Source organism: Dasypus novemcinctus, chromosome X (genome assembly GCF_030445035.2).
Source record: "Dasypus novemcinctus isolate mDasNov1 chromosome X, mDasNov1.1.hap2, whole genome shotgun sequence".
NCBI lineage: Eukaryota > Metazoa > Chordata > Mammalia > Cingulata > Dasypodidae > Dasypus > Dasypus novemcinctus.
Genome location: NC_080704.1, coordinates 161088622 through 161110269, shown reverse-complemented (window position 1 = coordinate 161110269; position 21648 = coordinate 161088622). Strand labels below are relative to the sequence as shown.

The 21648-nt window shown below is 39.5% G+C and overlaps 1 protein-coding gene across 6 annotated transcripts in view; it reads left to right on the top strand.

Moving 5' to 3' along the window:
• The window catches only part of MCF2 (MCF.2 cell line derived transforming sequence), a 182375-nt gene that overhangs the window by 140984 nt on the left and 19743 nt on the right, over positions 1 to 21648 (top strand). For all 6 annotated transcript variants that reach the window (XM_058291036.2, XM_058291035.2, XM_058291039.2 and 3 more), the window contains 11 exons: positions 2244 to 2363; positions 3868 to 4059; positions 5064 to 5255; positions 6452 to 6623; positions 8504 to 8551; positions 11458 to 11495; positions 14665 to 14753; positions 15885 to 15951; positions 16594 to 16709; positions 16828 to 16897; positions 19097 to 19189. In XM_058291036.2, the coding sequence (XP_058147019.1) occupies positions 2244 to 2363; positions 3868 to 4059; positions 5064 to 5255; positions 6452 to 6623; positions 8504 to 8551; positions 11458 to 11495; positions 14665 to 14753; positions 15885 to 15951; positions 16594 to 16709; positions 16828 to 16897; positions 19097 to 19189 (1197 nt within the window). The remainder of the gene's footprint in view (positions 1 to 2243; positions 2364 to 3867; positions 4060 to 5063; positions 5256 to 6451; positions 6624 to 8503; positions 8552 to 11457; positions 11496 to 14664; positions 14754 to 15884; positions 15952 to 16593; positions 16710 to 16827; positions 16898 to 19096; positions 19190 to 21648) is intronic.

The following is a 21648-nucleotide window of genomic DNA, read 5'->3' as shown; positions in this document are numbered from 1 at the left end:
ATATAACCTAAAATTTCTCCTTTTAGCCACTTTCAAATATATAATTTAGTGCTGTTAATTACATTCACAATCTGTACTTTCATAAGTACCATCCATTACCACAACTATTACAGTTTTGCCAAATGACCCAATAATATCCCATATAGGCGGTGGACTTGGCCCAGTGGTTAGGGCGTCCGCCTACCACATGGGAGGTCCGCGGTTCAAACCCCAGGCCTCCTTGACCCGTGTGGAGCTGGCCCATGCGCAGTACTGATGCGCGCAAGGAGTGCTGTGCCACGCAGGGGTGTCCCCTGCATAGGGGAGCCCCACGTGCAAGGAGTACATCTGTAAGGAGAGCCGCCCAGCGCGAAAGAAAGTGCAGCCTGCCCAGGAATGGCACCGCACACACGGAGAGCTGACACAACAAGATGATGCAACAACAACAAAAAAGAAACACAGATTCCCGTGCCGCTCACAACAGAAGTGGACAAAGAAGACACAGCAAATAGACACAGAGAACAGACAATCGGGGTGGGGGTGGGGGTGGGAGAGAAATAAATAAATAAATCTTTAAAAAAATTATCCCATATAGCATTTCTTTTTAACTTCAGTCCAGAATCTAGGCTAACATCAGGTTGTCATGTCTCTTCAGTCACCTGTAGTCTGGAATATTTCCTCAACCTTTTTTTTGTGTCTTCTCTGACATTGACATTTTTGAAGAATACAGTCCTTTTTGTTAAAGAAAACTTCCTTCATTTTGGGTTTGCCTGACATTTTCTCATGATCAAATTTAGTCTGTGTCTGACCAGCTAGACAAGTGCATAATTGATGTGTCCTTCTCAGGGTATCACATCAAGGAGTTCTGTGATGCCCACTAGCCTCTCATTGCTGATATTGATTTTGATCACCAGTCAGGATGTGGTCGAATTTCTTGACTGTAGAGATACTTTTTCTTCCTGTAACTAATAAGAAACCTGTGGGGAGAAAGTTTAAAGCCATGCAATCATCTTGCTCCTCATTAAAATTTCCCCATCGTTTTCACATCAATTGTTTTTTCTTGCCGGAACCCAACTTTACTATGATGGTTGCAAAAAAGATGACTTTCCAACTTGAAGGTTCCTTCCAGATTTGTCAGTCAACACTAGGCATTCTACTGTGAGAAAGAGCCTTCCTTTCTCCCCATTTATTTCTTTTATCTGTCTATTGGATTTCTGGATTCTGTTTTTCAGTGACTTATAATTCATTTCTGTTCTCAACTGTTTTGATGTTTCAAACTGGCTACTGTGTCCTTGTGGTATGTTTTTAAAAGTAACTTCCTTACTTTCTGGCTTAAAGAGATATTCCAACTTGTCTTGTATGTCCTCCACCCCAGCCCTGGAATTCATCATTTCTACAAGGAGTTTCTTTCTCTGGGAAGTGGTATTGGGTGCCTGGTGTCCTCATGGCCACTGGTTGCCCTTAGCTTCTAGGCCCATTCTGCAAGGAGCTAGGGAATATTTATGCATGTATACACTTACATGTATACATATAAATACCATGCCCACATATATGTGTATATACATATACATACTGATATTAATATTTTAGAAATCATGAGTTCCCACAATCAAGGAGGTTCAATTTTAAGAGATGATGTTTTAGTTTTCTGGGCTGCTCAAGCAAATACCATGAAATGGGTTGTGCTAAAGAATGGGAATTTATTTTTTCATGGTTTCGAGGTTAGGAAAGAAGTCCAAATCAAGGCATTGTCAAGGCGATGCTTCTTCCCTGAAGACTGTGGCATTCTGGGGCTGACTACTGGCAATCCTCGGTCCTTAGCTTGTCAAATGGCAAGGCACATGGAGGGCTCTTCTGGCCTCTACCTTCTCTTCTGGGTTCTGTTGATTTCAGCTTCTAGCTACTCCCTCTGTCACTTTTTCTGTCTGAATTTCATTCCATTGGTAAGGGACTCCAGTAATAGGATTGAGACCCACCCTGATTGAGGTGGGCCACACCTTACCTGAAGTAGCCTCATCAAAATGGTCCTACTTATAATGGCTTCACACCAAGGGGATGGATTAGATTTAAGAACATGTTTTTCTGGAGTACATACAACATCAAACCATTACAGATGTTATCTATTTTTGGAAATATTTTTTTATACATGCACTTTTTTCCATTTGACTTTCTTCTTTAATATCATTCCCTACAAAACTTGATTATAAAGGGAAAATCTTTAACAATGTATATGTTCTTAAAACATATTTATTGCCTATGTTTAGCTCGTGACTGAAGTTGAACTTCTCCTAAACCAACAAGCAGAGCTGGCTGATGTAACAGGGAATATATCTCAAGTAAAACAAAAAATAAAAGTATTGGAAAAGTTAGATGGAAGTTCTCAGGTAAGATGACTTTTTAGGTGTTTACTATATGGGTGGCATTTAATAGTTATGTTTTAGTGGGACTAAGTGATCTAAACCTTTATTATGATTATTAGCAACATTCTGTAGAATTGGCTCCGTAATATTGGTCTCTCTTCTGTTCTGTTCTCTGTAGGCCAGGGGTGACACTGCAGATGTATCACGTAGTTGTCATGGGAGTTCCTCTGAGATAGCGATGTCAACTGTTTTGAGTCCACCAGTAGGAACATGAGAATAAATCATTTGGAGGAAGCTAGAAAAATGTCCATCAAGGCTGATATTTGGTACTCACTCACTAATGATCCTCATGAAAATGATGGAAAACCTATAAGAACATAATTCCTTAAATGCTCAGCATGTGCTTTATGCATTTATACCAAATGTAGACTCAGATGGATACACCTACTTATTCTTCCCTTATAAGTGTGTGACCTTGAGTAAATTGATGAAATTTTCCAAGCTTCCATTTCCTCATCTGTAAGTTGGGGGATAAACGACTTCCTTTGCAGAGTAATTGTGAGGATTCATTTAGATGGTATATATAAAGCACTTAGCATAGTTTCTGGGATCTAACAAGTTCTCCAAAGAGTCCTGGTAACCTTAAAGCTTGGACTCAGGGCTTTCATGCTGAAGAAACCCTAGCTTTGCTTTCCTGTCTTGTATGGAAGAGCAAGGTCATGCTTTCTCAGATGTATGGTCAACAAATAAATAGGTTTATGGGTGAACCATTGCATTGAAGACCAAAAATTGAGAGGTGGTAGTAGCAGCAAACAGTTCTGGAAGTATTCTTGTGGATCTCTGATTGTGGGACAATCTACAAATTCCCATGGTATTGTAGAAAGAGAAGTCAAACTGGCCTATAAACTAGGAGGCTTTGGTTTTAATTCTGATTTTCCCAGTAGGTAGAAAGTGTAGTCACTTCCTTGTTCTGGACTTCTGTTTTCTTTAATTTACCTCTACAAACATTTCCTGGACTATTATGTTTCAGTCCCTATACTGGGGGATCAGTAGTTCACAGAGTGGAGGTGAAACAGCTAATATCCCTATTGCTATGGGACCCCGTGATGTTTTGCCCTAAGCATGTAAAGTAGTCAGGTGGGTGATGACTCTTAGGAGATTTCTAAAGTCAGGGTGATGGGAAATACATTAGCTTTTATTTGGCTGCTCTGCACTCAATTGATACATGCAGTTCTGTTCGAAATCTGTACTTACCAGGAGAAGCAAATCTCATCCATTATTTGTGACCAGAAATGGGAGTTTCTGTGATCAGAAATGGGTGAGCTGCCGATGACTTTGCTGCTGGAGCTAATTATTGTAAAACTCTCAACTTTTTTTGCAACTTGCACAAGTATGACATTAAATCAAATTTTGGACCATATATCTCCCTAGTTGAACTGATTTGCTTCTGAGCCCTTTTTCTTCTTCTCCCCCCCCCCATATGAACAGAGATCGCACAGTCATTATTTTCCTTCTTTCTTAAAATCAGGATCTGTTAGCCAAGGCCCGGTTTGTGATATTACATGGACACAGGCTTGCAGCAAATCACCATTATGCACTTGATTTAATCTGCCAGAGGTGCAACGAGCTACGTTACCTTTCTGATATTTTGGTTAATGAGATCAAAGCAAAACATATACAGCTCAGCCGGACCTTCAAGATGCATAAGCTCCTGCAGCAGGTAGTGTTATGGGAAATGGCCCACCTTTGAAAAAGGATGTAAATTTTTTGCTGAGGACTTCCTGGCCTGATAGACCTGGCCCTTATACCTCACGTTCACCTTTTGTCCTCTCAGTGGCTCTGAGGGCAGAGTTTGGGATGGCTTTGGAATAATGTTTATAGGAGGTCCAAAGGACTGAGTTTGATTGTGTCTATTTACTCTATCTACCTATGCAGCATTTGTGGCAGGCCCCGTTTTGCAAGAATCTGGGCCTCTGTTCTGAATTTTGGAATCATGTTGGTGATGGGTTCCCTTCTATTTTGGATATATTTGTGAATTCTCTGCTCTGGCAATGGACAGTTGGCACTCCTAACTTTTAAAGACCCCGGAGGCATTTTGCTAAAGCCTGAAGCTTCTTCCAGATTTCACAGTAGAGCAATAGAGATTTAACAGTGACTGGAAAATAGCCCTCCCTGGCTTTGTGGGTCTGACCCCTTTCCTGAGCAGGCAGGGAATAAAAAGGTTATCCTGCAGAGAGGGTCTTAGCAGTGTAATGTAAAATAGGAGTATCAGGTATCAGTGTCATATCTGAGCATAAACATTTTAAACTGTGTCTCTTCCCTGGTGAGAAAACCTTTCTTGTCCTCAGCCATCATTAAGTATTTCTATTGCACTTTGTGTGTTTCTAGGAGTTTTATATTTCCATTGTTGATTTTGGGAAAATAAAATGCTACTAAAGTGTTGAGAGAATAGCTAGACTCTTGCTGCAGAATTAATTTTGTGTTAACAAAATGAATGTGGTGGTTGCCAACATTGGCTGTGAATGAGAAATACCTGTGGAGCTCTGTAAAAATATAAATGCCTGGCTCAGAGCCCTGAGCTACTGAATCAGAAATATCTGGGTAGAACCCAGGTATCTTTCTGTTTCAAATGCTCTGAGAGCAGTTCTGATGACCCCTCTCTTAATGGACAATTATAATTTCTCTTTATTCATGGATGGCTTTTTTTCTTCATTTTCTCTCCAGGCTCGTCAGTGCTGTGATGAGGGGGAATATCTTCTATCTAATCAGGAAATTGAGAAGTTTCAGACTAAAGAGGATGCTCAGAAAGCCCTCCAGGACATGGAAAATTTTCTTGAAATGGCCCTGCCTTTCATAAATTGTGATCCTGAAACCTTGCAATATGAATTTGATGTAATTCTATCTTCTGAACTCAAGGTAGGAGGCTTCCACCCCACTGCCACCCCGCCCGCATCCCCCAAAGAAGCAAATTAAATCAGAGTATAATTGCAGTTGTGTGGGTAAAAGTTACACTACCTCCCAGCTAACTTAATGTCAGAGTACAGTTACATTGACCCACTGAAGGGTCACTGCTGATATTGTGCTACTGTTAAGCCTCAAAGGATCCAGAGGTTTGTGCTTGGTAGAGAAAGAAGAGCAGTTTCCCCTTTGAGCTCTGGCTTCCATCACCTTTAAATTTTTTCCACCCATTTTCTTGTACATCCTTGGAGAAAGGCCCAAAAGCTGGGCCCAGGTCAAGAGCATTCTGGCCCAAACATCTTTCCTTTGTGCTGCAGCACCCACCAGCAGAAGCTCTGTGGACACAGGTCAGGCTTTCCTACACAGTTTGGGAATGAAGGGCTAATGAAAGTCTCGGGGCCATTATGGGGAAAGGCGAGCAGGCCAAAGTTGGCGTTAGCAGGGTGGCCTGGGATGGTTTAGTACCCTCCCCTTTGAGACGACAGGAAGGACTCTCTCTCCACATTGCACAGAGGAGTCTTTCTGATGCTATTTGCTGCAAAAAAGTGTAGCTGACTCTGAAGTTGGAGTGGTATCTCAACCCATGTTTAACTGCACATCCTAGAGGGTGCCCCTGCAAATCAGGAACATGGCTGTGGCAGTGACCAAGTGATTCTCTGGAGGCAACCAAGCTTAACCCTTGCTGCCTCCCAGCATCACTTAAGGGCAGAAGGGTATATTATCCTGTTACACATTGGAGGATTATAAAGAGAGTGTCTGGCAGGCTTAAACTTAAACGGCTAATGACAGTGTTCTTCGTCTGATTATTTTTATGACACGTTGGCTTTCTCATACCAAGTGGGAAAGAAAAAAACGCCTTCTCTTCTGGCCAGTTTCCCTCCTGGCACATGAAGGGTTAATCACTTTTGCAGGGTCCCATTTTGTGATGGCCTGAGAAATTTCTTCCTCAGGTTGAGTTGAGATCGTGAGGTCTGGTTGTATGACCATGTGCAACTAATGTAGTTATCTATTTTTACCTTGCATTCTTAAAGTTCTTCCAGTTATATTTTCAACTCCAATTTTCTGATCATTTTTCTGAGTCTGAGAAATAAAGGAGGAATTGTAATGACCACCATCTCTGAAAACCTTTCATAGACTTTTTCTGCAACCTGCAGGTCCAAATTCAGACTGTACAGCTGAAGCTTGAAAACATTCGAAGTCTATTTGAGAACCAGCAGGCTGGTTTCAAGAGCCTGACAAATAAGCATGGGAAGACAATGCAATTTGCCATATCTGGATCCCAAAGTCTGATTAGATCTAGGACATCATTGTTTTCCCCTAAACATGGTAAACATCTTGCCTTCACCTTTTCTATCTCTTCTTTTCCTGCTATTGTTTACTTTGTCTCGGGGATGTACATACTGGATTTGCTCTTCAATTCTGAAAAACTGACATTTTATTTAAGCATATTTGATCACGTTGAAATGATATTGCACAAGACGAGATTCGTGGTTGAGATTATACATAGCAGTAGTATTCAGAATGACAGGATGACTGAATTCTCAGGGCTGAATAGTGCAGCCTTGCAAATAAGCCTGCACATTTTACCAGCCTTGAGATATTAAGTCTCAAACTCATGTTTTTTTTTTCAGAAAGTGGAGAAAAACACATGAAAGTGTTACACACACACACACACACACATTTTACGACTTATCTAGGTAAACGATTACATGGCTTTTATAAGCCTCCTGTAAATGAATGGCTTAGATAATGAACTAGATTGCTGTTTCTAAATAGGCACAGGTTAACAGACTAATTTTGTTGATAATTCACTGTTTCAGAGTCCATTTTCTAGATTATTAAAAATAATCTTAGAGATTATTTTAACTGTGCAATACCTATTTCCTTTCTAAGTCTGATGGGAAAAAAATAATTATTCTTGTAATGGTGTTGATCCCCTCGGGAGATAAGATGGCCTTGTTGCTGCAGGAATTCCCTTGAGCTGCTTTTGGGGTTTGTCAGGTGAGGGTAATTTGGCTTTTGGGGCCCTAAATTAGCTGAAAGGGTGAACATGGGGATAAATTTGGTCTCTGTGATCTGACTAGGAGTAGATTCAGGGACTTCTTAATACAGAGGAACAGCTTTGAAATTCAGAGCAGGCTTGAGACATAGCTAATGAGCATAAAAACCTATCTCATCCCCAGTGTGGATCAGATTACAAAGAGGTTGTGAAAGCAAGTAACTAGGCTAAGCCGATACAAGTTACATAGTTAATCGTTATTAAATGCAAAAATACACTCATAAATAAAACTAAAATATTGCCTTAAAGAATGTCAATTAAGAAGATACTAAACAACAAAACAAAACAAAAAAAACAGTAAAAAGCACAAAACCAATAAGGAGATAAAAACCAACAGCAAGGAGAATAAGAAATAGAGTAGTTGGTATTCTAAAGCAGGTGACGTGTATGGGTTTGGGGATGAGACAGCCCTCAGATTTGTTCCATTTACTGACTGTGTGACCATAACCTCTCTGAGCCTCAGTTTCCTTGTCTGTAAAAGGAGGGTGATGATACCCACTTACTTTGAAGGGTTGTTTGTGAAGGTAACATGAAAAAAATTGTAGAAGATTAGAGGTGCTCAGTAAATGGAACTCTCCTTTCCCTCTAGGTTAAGACTTTTTTTTGGGGGGGGGGGTTCCTTAGTCTTTTTTATTTTACTTTATAAATCCTATACAATACTTATTGCATAATAATCATGTAAAACACTTTAAAAAAATGCTAACATATTTACTCTTTTAACAATCCTGCCATAGGCTCAGAAAGATTAAGTAATTTGCCCAATTTCACATAGCTCCGGAATATATACTCGTAACTATTGTCCTATTCTGCCTCTGTATCCCCTAATTTGCTAATGTGCATTATCTTTTTTTATAGATTTAAATTTTTTTAAAAGATACAAAAAATCATATACTCCTACTCCCCACCCCTCCCCCACTCCTCCCACACCACCAAATTCTTTTGTTTAATCCGCTTCTGAAAGCTCAGCTCCTCTGAGGAGGATTCCTGAAGTGTTTGGGTGCGTTGGGTTCTGAAGAATTGGGTTCTGAGAGAACTGTCGAAGGGCCCCTCCAGCCGTTAAGTCACTAAAAGTAAATTTTAGTTTGTTTCATTTCATTTTTTTCTCTCTGATATTCTTATCTAATGGCATCACTCTTTCTTTCTGCAGTGGGAATTGGATACTCTTTCTTTCAAGCATGTAAACTCTTTTCAAAAGGTACAAATTTTTATTATATTGTGTTTTGGGTTTTTTTGTTTGTTTGTTTTTTAGCTAATACATTTTCTGAGTTTGTGTCCATGGGAAAAACCAGCTTGGCATCTAAAACTAGCAATCATGCATTCTTGCGTTCTGCATGCAAGTAACTTTTTCTTTCATTTCCGTAATAACTATCTTTTATTCCCTCCCAGTATGAAACTTACCTTGGAAAATGACTGTATAAAAAGTAGATTATACATCTAAACTCAATATCTTTTATAAAATGGTGATGTGAAAAGATAGAGAAAAATTGGCAGTGCTAAAGTGAATCAGGCTCTCTTTCTCATTTTAGAGACTTTCATGTCATCTGCAATAAAACTGTCTGTTGCGATGTAGCTTGGATTTGCCTCCATCTGAGACTGTCTAATGTATTTATGAGGAAGAAGGCAGCCCACTGAATAAATAACATGGATGGATAAATGAGTTTATCCACCGTAGTTTGGGAATTAAATCAAAGCATTATTTATATTCCAAAACCTGATCATTTCACCTCATCACTCTATGAATAATGGGGATTATAACAATTAGTTCCAAACAAATAAGTGTTAATTTTCTATAAAAATGAGCCAAACTGGTTTTTTTTCCTTCTGGTTTTCTATTATTTGTTTCTTTTATTCCTTTCTTTGCATCAAATAGAAAGAATCTAGCACCTAGCACAGTACCTGGCACCTAGCAGGGCATAATAAAAATGGAATCAACATAGAATGCAGAGGGGAGTTAGGGAAGGACATTAACAGCAAGGGATAAAATATAAAATGAGGTTTGAATGACTAAATCTGTATCTTTGGTCTAGCTCTGTCTTTGAAGCTCCAGAACCTTGCTTACAATTTGCTTCCTTTAGTTTCCAAGAGGCAACTCAGACTCAGCTTACCCCAAACTGAACTCATTATCACACCTGCACACCTTCTCCTCCTCCAGTATTCCTCATCTCAGTGCTGCCACCACCATATGCCCCCAGTTTTCCAAGCCTGGGACCTTGACTCCTCCTTCTTACTCATGCCCCTCCTCTGAGCAGTCAAAAGATCTTGTGGATTTTTACCTCTTAAGTATCTTTCAAACCCGTCCCCTTCCCTTCAGCCCCACTGCCACTTTCTAGGCCAAGCTAACATTATCTATTGCCTTGACAACTGCAACTCCCGTTTCCCACCTTGACCTCTTCAAATGCCCCTCGTTCTCTTCCCTTTGGGACTTGACACATAGTCTTCTCTCTCTGGAACGCTATTTTGGTCCCTCTCCCTTTCCTAGCTCCTACTTCACTCTCAGACAGCCCAGCTCCTGGCAGCATCCTTCAGGTCAGCCTTCCTCCCTCTCTCTTTTCCGCTCTCTCACCGCAGTTGGGTTTTGGTGGTCAAGCGTCCTGCCTTTCTTCTCCACGTGAGGGTAGTTGCCTGGTTGTTTGTCTTCCCCGCGAGACTGTAAGCTCCGAATGGAAAGGGACCATGTGCTATTCACCCCTGTTTCTAAGCACCAAACACAGAGCTCGACCTAGAGTCCAGGCACTCATGAATTTTATACATCTTCACCTTGTTGAAGGAATGAATAGAAAGACCTTGCTTTTCAGAAAAAAGATGTGTTCCCCATACGTTGTGTACACATACATCCTTTCTGCATCTCTTAGTGTATTTGCACAGAATTAACCAGTAAAGCTAATAATGGTTCCCTAAGTTACCTTTATCGGTAAGTTCAGCTCTCTATCGGTCAGGTTTTCTTAAAGTGGGGGCACATTAGTATTTCTTGAGAAATAGATTTTTATGATAATTGCCACTAACTCCAATATATGGTTTTGGGAAAAAAATGGAAAGGGACACTTAGAGTCCTGAGAACAGAACAGATCATTCTTTCCCAGAGCGTGCCTGCCATTGGTTTCTACTGAGGAGCAAAAATGGAGACCGATGCAGCCCATGCGGGTGGCAGCCTTTGCAGCAGCCCCGAGAATTAGGAACGTCAACGATCCAGCATTTGGCTGGACCGTATGTATCCCTGGCTTGGGAGGAACATCTGGACTCCTTGTTTAATAATGCAGAAGCTCACCCTTTGTAAAGCGAACCTTCTTTAAAAATTGTGATTAAAGCTTTGAATTCGCATGCCAATTGTTTGTAGCTTTTTAACCTGTGTCAGAAATATTGCTTTATATAGTGGATAGAGACCCATATGCTGACAGTAGGCTAGATGGATTCCGATACCACCTCTGCTTCTTGGACAAGATATTAACCTTAGTTATTTTTCTATAAAATGGGGATAGAAGCAGCACCTACCTCGTAGGGTTGTTTTGAGGATTAAACAAGAAAATGCAAGGGTAGAGCTTAGAGCAGTTGCCTGGTAGGTAGCAAGTTCCCAATAAATGTTAGCTGTCATAATTACTAGACTAAATTGAGATTTTTTTTTCCTTTCAAAACCCTTTGATCAAGTTAATCCATGAGTTGTAACTGATTAAGCATATTTGATTAAATGCTTCTGTGTGAGAATGAACACTAAGCCTGCAAATAATTGTGGGTAATAATACCTAGCTCAGTGCAAGACAAGTCAGTCAGTGTTGGACACATGAGAGAAGATGAGTGGATATATAGCCATGTCATCTTCAATAAGAAGTTGGTGGGAGCAGATGTAGCTCAAATGGTTGAGCACCTGCTTCCCATGTACAAGGTCCTGGGTTCAATCCCCAGTACCTCCTAAAAAACAATAAGAAGTTGAGATTATGGAGATAAGTCTAACCAATCACTGTTCTCTATAATGTGATTTAAAATAGTAATATAAACAAGTTAGAATATTACCACTCTCTCTAATGAATGTAAACCATATATACGTTTTCATTGAAAGTGCTGACTTTAATTCTGGTTTGAAATTCTTCTTTTATATTTCTCTACCAGGGAAGAAGACTTGGAGACAAAATCAGAGCAACATAAAAGTAAATATTATAATTTATTCAAACTTATCTGTATTACTGTAGTTGCAGAATTTGTGTGAGGGCTTAACCCACATATATTGTTCAGTAAAACCAATATCGTGCATTTGAAAGCCTATTTAATTTAAAGAAAACACTGCTGCTGCATTGTGTCTAATTGCAGTACTGGCATATCCCCAGGCATACGAGCAGTTTCTCAAGTCTGGGCTCAAGTTCAGTATCATTTCTGTAAAACAACTCATAGAAGTTCCCAGCTTCTCTTTCTATCTCCCCACCCCCCATAAACCTACATAATGGTTGCACCTTTCTACAGAAGGTTTTTTTCGTAAGTCATCTCCATCCTGCAAGTCTGAAGTGTGGACAGAGGACAGGTTCTAATGGGCCATTCAGAGGCAGATTCCAAGCTCAGAAAGACATCCATTCATTTCTTGATAGACACAAGATTCTCTCCATCTCAATTATCCATGCTAATCTCAACTCGGCAGAGTTGCCTCCTCATAAGTATAAGACCCTACAGTTTCTTTCTGTGTGTTCTTGATTGTAAATAAGTTTGAGCACATATCTCCAAGAGACAGTATAGCATAGCGGTACAGATTTTAGAGCTAGACTGCCTGGTGTTTTATTCCAGCTCCGTTACTCACTGACTGTAGAACTTTGGGCAAGTTCTTTGGAACTCAGATTCCTCATCTGAGGTTAATAATGGAATAATAATGGGGATAATAATCAAACACCAACACCGTCATCCAACAGTTACTTGGCTCCAACAGCACTTCAATGTGTGGCATATGGTAATGTGCTAAGTGTTTTATATAATTATTAGCGGAGAATGGCTTACAGTGATATAACTATGCCTGGTTGCTGGGCTGTGCAAAAATGTCTTCTGGTTTTAAGAAGAAAACAAGCTGAATGCCAACATCTTACATGCCCTTTGGTGCTGTTTTCAACTCATGGCACCTAAACAGTCCTTTTTGTGGATTTATTCAGTTGTATATCCACAGGGAAAGAAATAGGAGGCTATGGTTCTATACGTTTTCTTGGTGGGTTTTCCAACTGGCAACAGTTCCTAATTGTATACATTCTTCCAATCCAAGTCAATTTGTAGGATTCTTAAGCACTTAAAAGTATAAATTTATATTTCAAAACCTTTCAAACCTGCATTTAAGAAACCTGTTAGGAGTAGACGATGCATTCCTATCTGTTAGTGGAATGTGCAGTGTCTTCAGTCTTAATTATAGTATTAAATTTTGATAACAGTTGATACATTCATCAGGCATAATAAAACAAAGTAGAGCCTTGAAGTGGGAGCAAGATAAAGGTGGCATACCATGGGGTTTGACACTTGGGTTTGAAGCTGTTTCATCACTTGCTGGGTTTTTCAGTTTGCCAAAGGCTACCAATGCAATCTTATGAGACATGGGTTGGCTTTTATATTGGGAATTTTATTAGGGGAAAAATCATAGTTTTGAGGCCATGAAATGTCCAAATCAAGACACTGTCTCACCAAAGGCTGGCTGCTGGCAGATCCTGGCATGTTGCCACATAGAAAAGCAAGATGGTCACCAATTTCTGCCAAGGTTTCTGCCTTCTGCTCCAGAATCTACCATCTCCTGGAGCTCAGCTGTAGACATTCAGGAATAGGGCTTGCCTCTTTCTGGGCCTCTTCTCTTAGCCTTGGTGACAACACTTTCTCCCCAAGCCCTGCTGTGGGCAATTAGGCACATGGCTTGTCTCTTTCTCCTTGAGCTGCTCCATTGGCCCAGCCTTTTGGGGGCTTCATGCTTCAGCTTCAGCTGCCAGCAATCCTCTAGTCCTTTCTCTCACATGGCCAGGCCAAAATGGTTGGCTTCTTTTTCTGTGTTTTGTTTCTCTCTCTGTGTTTTCAGTTTATATAAGACCCAGCAAGAGGGTGGAGACCTAACCAAGTCATACCTCATTGAAGTAGCCCAATAAAGAGCCCTAAAACAATCTAATCAAGTGATCTAATCAAAGGCCCCTTAACGGAATTTAATGCAATCAGAGGACCCCATACCCACTGGAATGGATTAGTTCAAAAACAAAAAACAGTCTTTCTGAGATTCACAAAATTCAAACTGGTACTTTGGACATGTAACTAAACTTCTCTGAGGTTCAGTTTACCTATCTGTAAAATGGGCATAAGAATGCCAAATTGCTATGAGGGTTAGATATAATGTTGTGTGTTAAATACCTAGTACTGTGCCTGTATATATAGTATATAGTATACAGTATAGTATATAGTATGTAGTATATAGAAAGTTGTTGGGAAATGCTTGTGTTTTAAAATTTTGTGAATATGCGATTTAGCTGCTAGATCTTGCACTTCACTTTGGATTCTAGTCATTATGAAGTAATGCTACATTTACTTGGCAGGCAGGCTTTTGGGAAGCTCAGCTGTCCAATACAACTGGGATCCCAGGAAATAGCCTTCCAAAGCTTCTGAAGAGCAAATAACCATCACGAATCTCACACAGCTCAGTAGGACAGGTTCAGTTCTTTAGAGTCTGCAAAATAAGGCAGCAGTGTAGGGTCAAGGAGAGCACTCATATCAGCAGCAAACACATGACAGACAGTAGAGGCAGAGATGAACAGCTTACAGCCAGTGGGGACAAGAATAGACAGTTCGGCACAACTTAGTAGACCTGGAATACATCATTAGACTTTATCATATCATTCATGTTTATGATGATGCCCCTGAGCCTTTAGGCAAAAGGTCAGTCATGTTCTGTATCCTTAGTTGAAGACTGCAAGGGTGCAAGTAGTGCTCTCTAGAAATTGCTCCATCAAAAATCACTAGGGTTGAAAAGCTGCTTTGATATCTTGATGAATAAATTTTCATTATCTGGAAAATCAACTATTTACGAATTTCTTCATTTTCCAAAAATGCCAAATCAATGAAGCATTATGCTAATGTAGAAAAGAAATTCTAATTGGTATCTTACATCTGTCTTCTCATGCAACTGAAATCGTTTTTTTCACCAGTGCCTATTACAGTTATTTCTGAAAAAAATGATCCCAGTGTTATTTTTCAGTTTATATTCAGAGTTAAGACCTAAAGAAAACTTAATTCTAGATTTCCTGGATGGAGCTAGATTTCCTTGAAGAAGAATTATGCCTACGTGATTGCTACTGTAACTTTTATTTTCCATCATTTCAGATTGAAGTGATACATACTTGTCGGGAGAAGAGAAATTCTGATCCGACTTCCCATTTGGACAATGACAAAAGCGTGGATGTTTTAAAGAAGTATCCATTATTTGTTAATATTCACTCACACACATATCTACCTATAAGAGTCTCTGGTTCAGTGTCCAAGGGGAATGTGCTTGGAATATCATGTTCACAGAATGGGGTTCTACAGGATGTAATGAGAAAAGCACTGGATTAAGTGTCAGAAGTCCTGGGTTTAGGCCTCAGATAGCTATGCTCTGTTTATATGACTTGAAGAGAATGAGCTAGACTATTTTAGAATCTTTGTCTCCTCTTTCGTAAAAGAGGTAAAAAGGAACAGGGCAGTGCTTTGTACACTACAAAGGATTACGCAGCTATGCAACATTATTTTATAGATGTTAACAATAATCGTTTTGTTCACCTTTATATTATTTTACTATTCTAGATGTAAGAATTTTTAATTCAATTTTTTAATTGTATGTCACAGAATTGTAAGAAGCTAGTATTTTGGAGCAAGTTATGTGAGTATATATGTGTTCAAAGACTCTTAGATGTCAGACACTTAAAAATGTTTAAAAAAAAGACAAAGGTAGAAGTTAAAATAAAATGTAATACTCATATTGGGGAATGGGGAAATTAGTTTTAAATTTGATGTCAATTGGAAACCACATTGGCAGGAGAATGTATTTTATATTACAGACACAGTAAACAAAATTGCTTCAGAAACTTGAGTATGAGCTACACTTTAGAAAACCAGTATAATAAATCCATATTGTATCTTAGAAAATTACTGAGAAAAGGGGGAAAATGGTGATTAAAATACAAATACTGTTTTTTTAAGGGGGAGAGGGATCTATAGTTAAAAAATTGTGCTGTCTAAAATTTTTTTTTTAAAATCCAGAGATTAGGAATAGATTTTGTGAGTTTTTAAAGTAAGTCGCCTCTTAAGTTAGTGAGATAGAAATCGTTTTTTTTTTCCTTCAAATTAACAGTAACCCCTCATACCTTCAAATATATTTTAAAGAGGCTCATGGGAAGCACATATTCTAGAAACCAGAGAATTAGTTTAATATTTTGGTGATAGGTAGTTCCCATGCATTAAAAAGCTTTACCTTAGAGGACTTATAATGATTATAATTGAAACATATTAATACAATACTAAAGCAATCAAATCACTGATACATAGGATATTTCTTTTCATTTTAGCCACGTGCTAAATGAACTGATACAGACTGAGAGGGTATATGTTCGAGAGCTGTTTACTGTTTTGTTGGTAAGTGGCTCAAATTGCATTTTCTCCATCTTTTCCTGAATGATTCCAGCCACATTCATTTGAAGGTTTTTGGAGTGTTTTTCCTTCTGTTGTTTGAAGTTGCATGTTGGTTACATGTGCACATTCATGCTCACCCTCGCTAGTGAGAAGGGTTGATTCAGAATTTGCTACAGAAGACAGAAGCTGTTCTCTTAGGGACACAGCAGATTGCTATAATTATCCCCAGGGTGCTATTTAGAGATTGTGATGTAAAAACCTGAGAATGGGATAAAAATACTCAATTGACACAAATGTTATGATGTTAATTTGGTCTAAAGAAACCTAAATACTTGATTGCCAGTTTAAGGAGAAGTTGATGGCCTGTAATTGAGTTTTTCACCCTTGGTTTCTATGTTGTTTCGTACATTACAAGCTACCTGGTAGGCCAAAGAGCTGTCACTTTATTCTACCCTTTGCATGGAAAACCCGGCCTATAAAAAGAGTAATGGATTATTTGCAGAACCAGGAAATTTGAATGTTAACATTACAAACAGCTTCATTCACAAATCCCTTTTACAATCTGCCCCGTTTGGTGGCCCAATCAAATGTTAATATAAATATTGTAAAAATGCATACATGTGTTTTTTGTTTTTTGTTTGGTAGGGCTATAGATCAGAAATGGATAATCCAGACATGTTTGAGCTCATACCACCTCTCTTGAGAAATAAAAAGGATGTTCTCTTTGGAAATATGGCAGAAATATATGAGTTCCACAACAAGTATGTAATTGCTGAATCGAATCTCTCTTTTTCATGATATTCTTCTTAAATGTAATTGACCAATTTATTATATTTCACATATAATTATGTCATATTCTTTTCTCTGAAATGTTCACAGCATTTTCATGAGCAGCCTAGAAAATTGCAGTGATGCTCCAGAACGAGTGGGATCTTGTTTCCTGGAAAGGGTTAGTTAAATTATTATAAATTTTTAAAAAAGAAAAATATGGACTATCAGATTAACAGCTCATTTATAAGAACAGATTCAGAGACAAGGTAGGTTTTCTTCTTAACGTTTTGATATTTTGGGAGAAGGCACATCACTCTAGCAAGTACGTAATTCCATACCAAGTTTTATTGCAGAAATAGATGCAATGAGTGGTCTAGAGCAAGTAAATACCCATTTTTATTCCATGGTATCAAATATTTCATTGACTCAGCTCAAGACCACTCTTCTCCTTGGGTGAACTTGGGAGTCCAAAAACCATCCTGGCTCTGAAATGTGTGAGTTGGCACCATCTTAGCCCAAAAAATCTGGGCTTGGTTAATTTTTAGCCTACAAGATGCCTAGGTACTTCCTTCTAATACTCGTGAAGTTTTAGAATTGAATTTAGTCTGGCTTTCAGCCACCAGGGTATCTGTCACAGGAACTTCACAAAACAGAGAGCTGTCTGTTCTTTTTACTCTACCAGATTGTTCTTGCAGGCTCATTACTCCATGACCCATCCCAAGAGTGAGTTTAGTGCCATCAACTCCCCAGCCTTTGTGATCATACTCTCCTCCATTAGAATTTTCCCTCACAGTCTTCTCCGCTTACACTTCTCTGCTTTTCTAATTCCTCCTCTTCCTGTGAGATGAGTTTTGAATTGATTGGCCTGTCATTTCAATACAGGCAAGGGTTGAAAGCTTCAAAATAGAGATCTCAGAAAGTGGGTATAGAATGAGAAAAGAATAAGACTAAGAAAGAATTCTGTGTCATTACCCTTCCCAACATTTGGCCCTGACTTTAAGCAGGTTCAAAACCACAGGCATACCACAGAGATATTGTGGCTTTGGCTCCAGACCACCACAATAAAGCGAATATTGCAATGAAGGGGGTCACATGAATTTTTTCAGTTTCCCAGTGCATATAAAATTTACGTTTACACTATACTGTAGTCTATTAAATGTGCAAGAGCATTATGTCTAAAAAGCAATGTATGTACCTTAATTAAAATGTGAGAGATGTAAAATGAGCACATGCTGTTGGAAAAATGGTGTTGTAGGTTTCCTTGATGCAGGGCTGCCATAAACCTTCAATTTGTAGAAAATGCAATACATGCGAAGTGCAGTAAAGCAAAGCATAATAAAACGAGGTATGCCTGTATGGCCAAAGTCTTCCCTGACTTCACGCATCAGCAGTCTCTCTTACCATTGGAACCCAGGAGTACTTAACACCTGTGCTATATTATTTGAGGATTTTACATTCACTATCCGTCTTTAAACATGTTCATGAATTGATTCCCCACCTAGATGGGAAGCTCTTTGAGGCTGGGTTTCCATACCCTGTCTATCTTTGTCCCTCTCAAAAAGTTAGCACAGATCTTAGTGACCAGTAGCAGTTTAATAAATGCTTACTGATGATGTGTTCACTCACTCAACAACCATCTCCTGAGCTCTTACAATGCACCAAACACTGTGCTAGGCAGTGTGGAGACCCAACCCAAGACTGCCAAGACTTCGAGGTACAAAATAAGGAAACCATTGAGTGTGTACAGTGTGAGTCCTGCTGCATTGAGATATACAAAATTTCCTAGGAGAGCCCAGAAGGGGGGCATCTTACATCGACTGGACACATAAAAGATGACTTTATAGAGGAGGGCTTTCGTGAGATAAATGTTAAAGAATGAGCAGGGGGAGTGGCCCATTAGATGAAGGTCAGGGGAAGATGATTCAGAGAGAGGGCACAGCATGGACAGAGGCCTAGATGGGTTAGGCTACAATGATGACCCAGTGATGACCAAAGACATTCATTCATCAGGGACTGAGGGACGAGTAGCATAGCAAGAGCCTATTTTGTGATACCCAATATATTAGTTCATATTTATGGAAAAAATAGGCCATTTTTAGAGTTCAGACAGAGAAGGCTTTTCTCTTTCTCTAACTCTCAAGCTCATAAGTGGAAGTTCTGGAATTACTTTGATAATTATGTGTCCCTCCATCCTGGGCAGATGGACCTGCTGTTCCCGGCATACAAAGAGGGCACTTGACCAGCTGCCAGTAAACCAGGAACTTTAGGCCCCTTTCTTCTAATGCTCAGCCACGCTCACTCTTACTCAGCCTGCCTCGAGAACGGCAAATGCATGTTTGTAAATTGATAATACATTTGAATTTGCTTTTTATCGCAGAAGGAGGATTTTCAGATGTATGCAAAATATTGTCAGAATAAGCCCAGATCAGAGACAATTTGGAAGAAGTATTCAGAATGCGCCTTTTTCCAGGTATAGTAATTATTCAGGTATTGGACATACTTTTTTGGAAGGTATTCAGATATTTCTTATTTATAAATTCAGCTTTTACTTTTCAGTAAGTTACGTGTATGCATAGTTTAAAGAGCATTTCTACCTTCCCCCAAACACACACACATGCACACACTTGACCGTGCTCACACATTTGCTGTTCCCTTGGAGGTCTCCACTTTCTACTCTTAGCTACTTCTTTTGGTATTTCCCTCTCTATCTCCTGATAACACAGTTATACTGCTTCTTCCTTATTTTTAACAGTGAGGCATTATCTAACGCCCCACCATGGAAGATGATGATTTAGCTCTCTTTCACTGTCTCTTCCCAGACACCATATACACACACACGCCCACACTTCCCTTCCTCCAAATCTGCCAATATAGTTACACTTTGATTTTTGATCGCTTCAAAGCCGGTGTTAAATTTTGAAGACTATGTAAATTCTATTCTCGGATGAATCATGTACAATTCAAATGACTGCTTTGCCTTCCCTCTTGTTTCTCTTGCAATTGTCCTTTTACTTGCTTAGTTTTTAAGGTACTTACCCCTATTCTTCCCCAAACCTTTCCAGTTGTGTAAATCTCTTTTCAGTACATTGAAACACCTTACATTTTCTCTGAATGTCACGTTCTTGAAGAAATCTCTCCTGGAAATTTCTGACCTGTTCTTTTTTAGACTGGTTGCTTTTTAGGCCTGCTGCCCAGCTGTCATCTTGGGATCCTGGTTAATGTCACTCTTGGGAGTCTCTTCTCCAGTTCACTTGAGTAGACTCTCCTGGTTCCTGGGTACCTGGTCTTTCTTTCTTATTTTTACTTCCTTGTTTGGTAGAATACATCCTCCCAGAGTTTTATTGAGAAAGTGTGTTTGGGAAGTTAAATTTCTGAGAGCTCACTCATCTGAAAATCCTTTATTCTGCCCTCACACTTGATTGATAGCCTGGCTGGGTATAGAATTCTAAGAAAGAAGTGATTTTCCTCAGAAATTTGAAGGTATTGGCCCATTGTCTTCTAACTTCCAGTGTTGCTGTGGAGAATTTTGATATCATTTTGGTTTTTGTTCCTTTGCGGATGACCTACCTCTTTTCTTCTCTCTGAATGCTTATGGGAACTTTTTTTTTTATCTCCAAGGTTCTGAAATTTTACAATGCTGTGCCTTGATGCTGGCAATATTTTAATTCATTTCGCTGGACTTGTGGTGATGCCTTTGAATTGAGACCCTTCTGTCTAAATGTGCATGGATTATTTCTTTGATTTCCTTCCCTCAATTTTCTCCAGTCTCTCCTTCTGGAATTCGTTTTGTACAGATATTGGATATCTTGGATTGGGCTTCTGATCATCTTTTCTCTCTATTTTCCACCTTTTTGTGGTCTTGCTCTATTTTCTAAGAGATTTCCTTAAATTGATCTTCCAGTCCTTCTATTGGGGGTTTCATTTCTGCCATTATATATATATATATATTTTAAAGATTTTTAAAAATTTCTCTCCCCTTCCCCCACCCCCCAGTTGTCTGCTTTCTGTGTCCACTCGCTGGGTGTTCTTCTGTGACTGCTTCTATCCTTATCAGTGGCACCAGGAATCTGTGTTTCTTTTTTGTTGTGTCATCTTGCTGCATCAACTCTCCGTGTGTGCAGCGCCATTCCTGGGCAGGCTGCACTTTCTTTAGTGCTGGGCTGCTCTCCTTACAGGGCGCACTTCTTGTGCGTGGGGCTCCCCTACGCGGGGGACACCCCTGCCTGGCAGGACACTCCTTGTGTGCATCAGCACTGTGCATGGGCCAGCTCCACATGGGTCAAGGAGGCCCGGGGTTTGAACTGTGGACCTTCCATGTGGTAGGTGGACGTCCTAACCACTAGGCCAAGTCTGCTTCATCTGCCGTTATATTTTTAATTTTGAGGACTCCCCACCCCTGTTGTTGTTTTCTGAATGTTCCTTTTAATAACATCCTATACTTGTTTCATGAATTCAATACTTTCACATCTGTATTAAGATAATTGTAATATTTCCCCCCTTTTTTTTAAAAAAAATTAGTGTTCTTCTCCCTACATAGTTTCTGTGGTCTTCAGATTGCTTTTCTTTTTTCTTTTTTTCATTTTATTCCTGTCACTCCTATTAGATGCTTGCCTCAAATGTGTGGTGATACTTCATCTGTCCACTTATATTAGGAGGAGGTACTAAAAAGCTGATTGGAAGTTCAGTGTGGATGAGTAAGTAGGCTGACTATGGTTTTCACAGCACAGTGATTTGCCTCCAGCTGTTACCTTGGAGGAACCTCCAGTACCCGCATCTTTAGGGCCTTTCCCTTAGGCAGTCTCCAATTTACTATCTTGTATACAAGGGTTTGGCTGCTGATGTTCTGGTAGATGAGCAGAGGAAGAAGACTAGGAGTCTCTAATTTGGCAGGGAAATATTCAACCAATCTCGTTGTTTTCCATGTAGTAC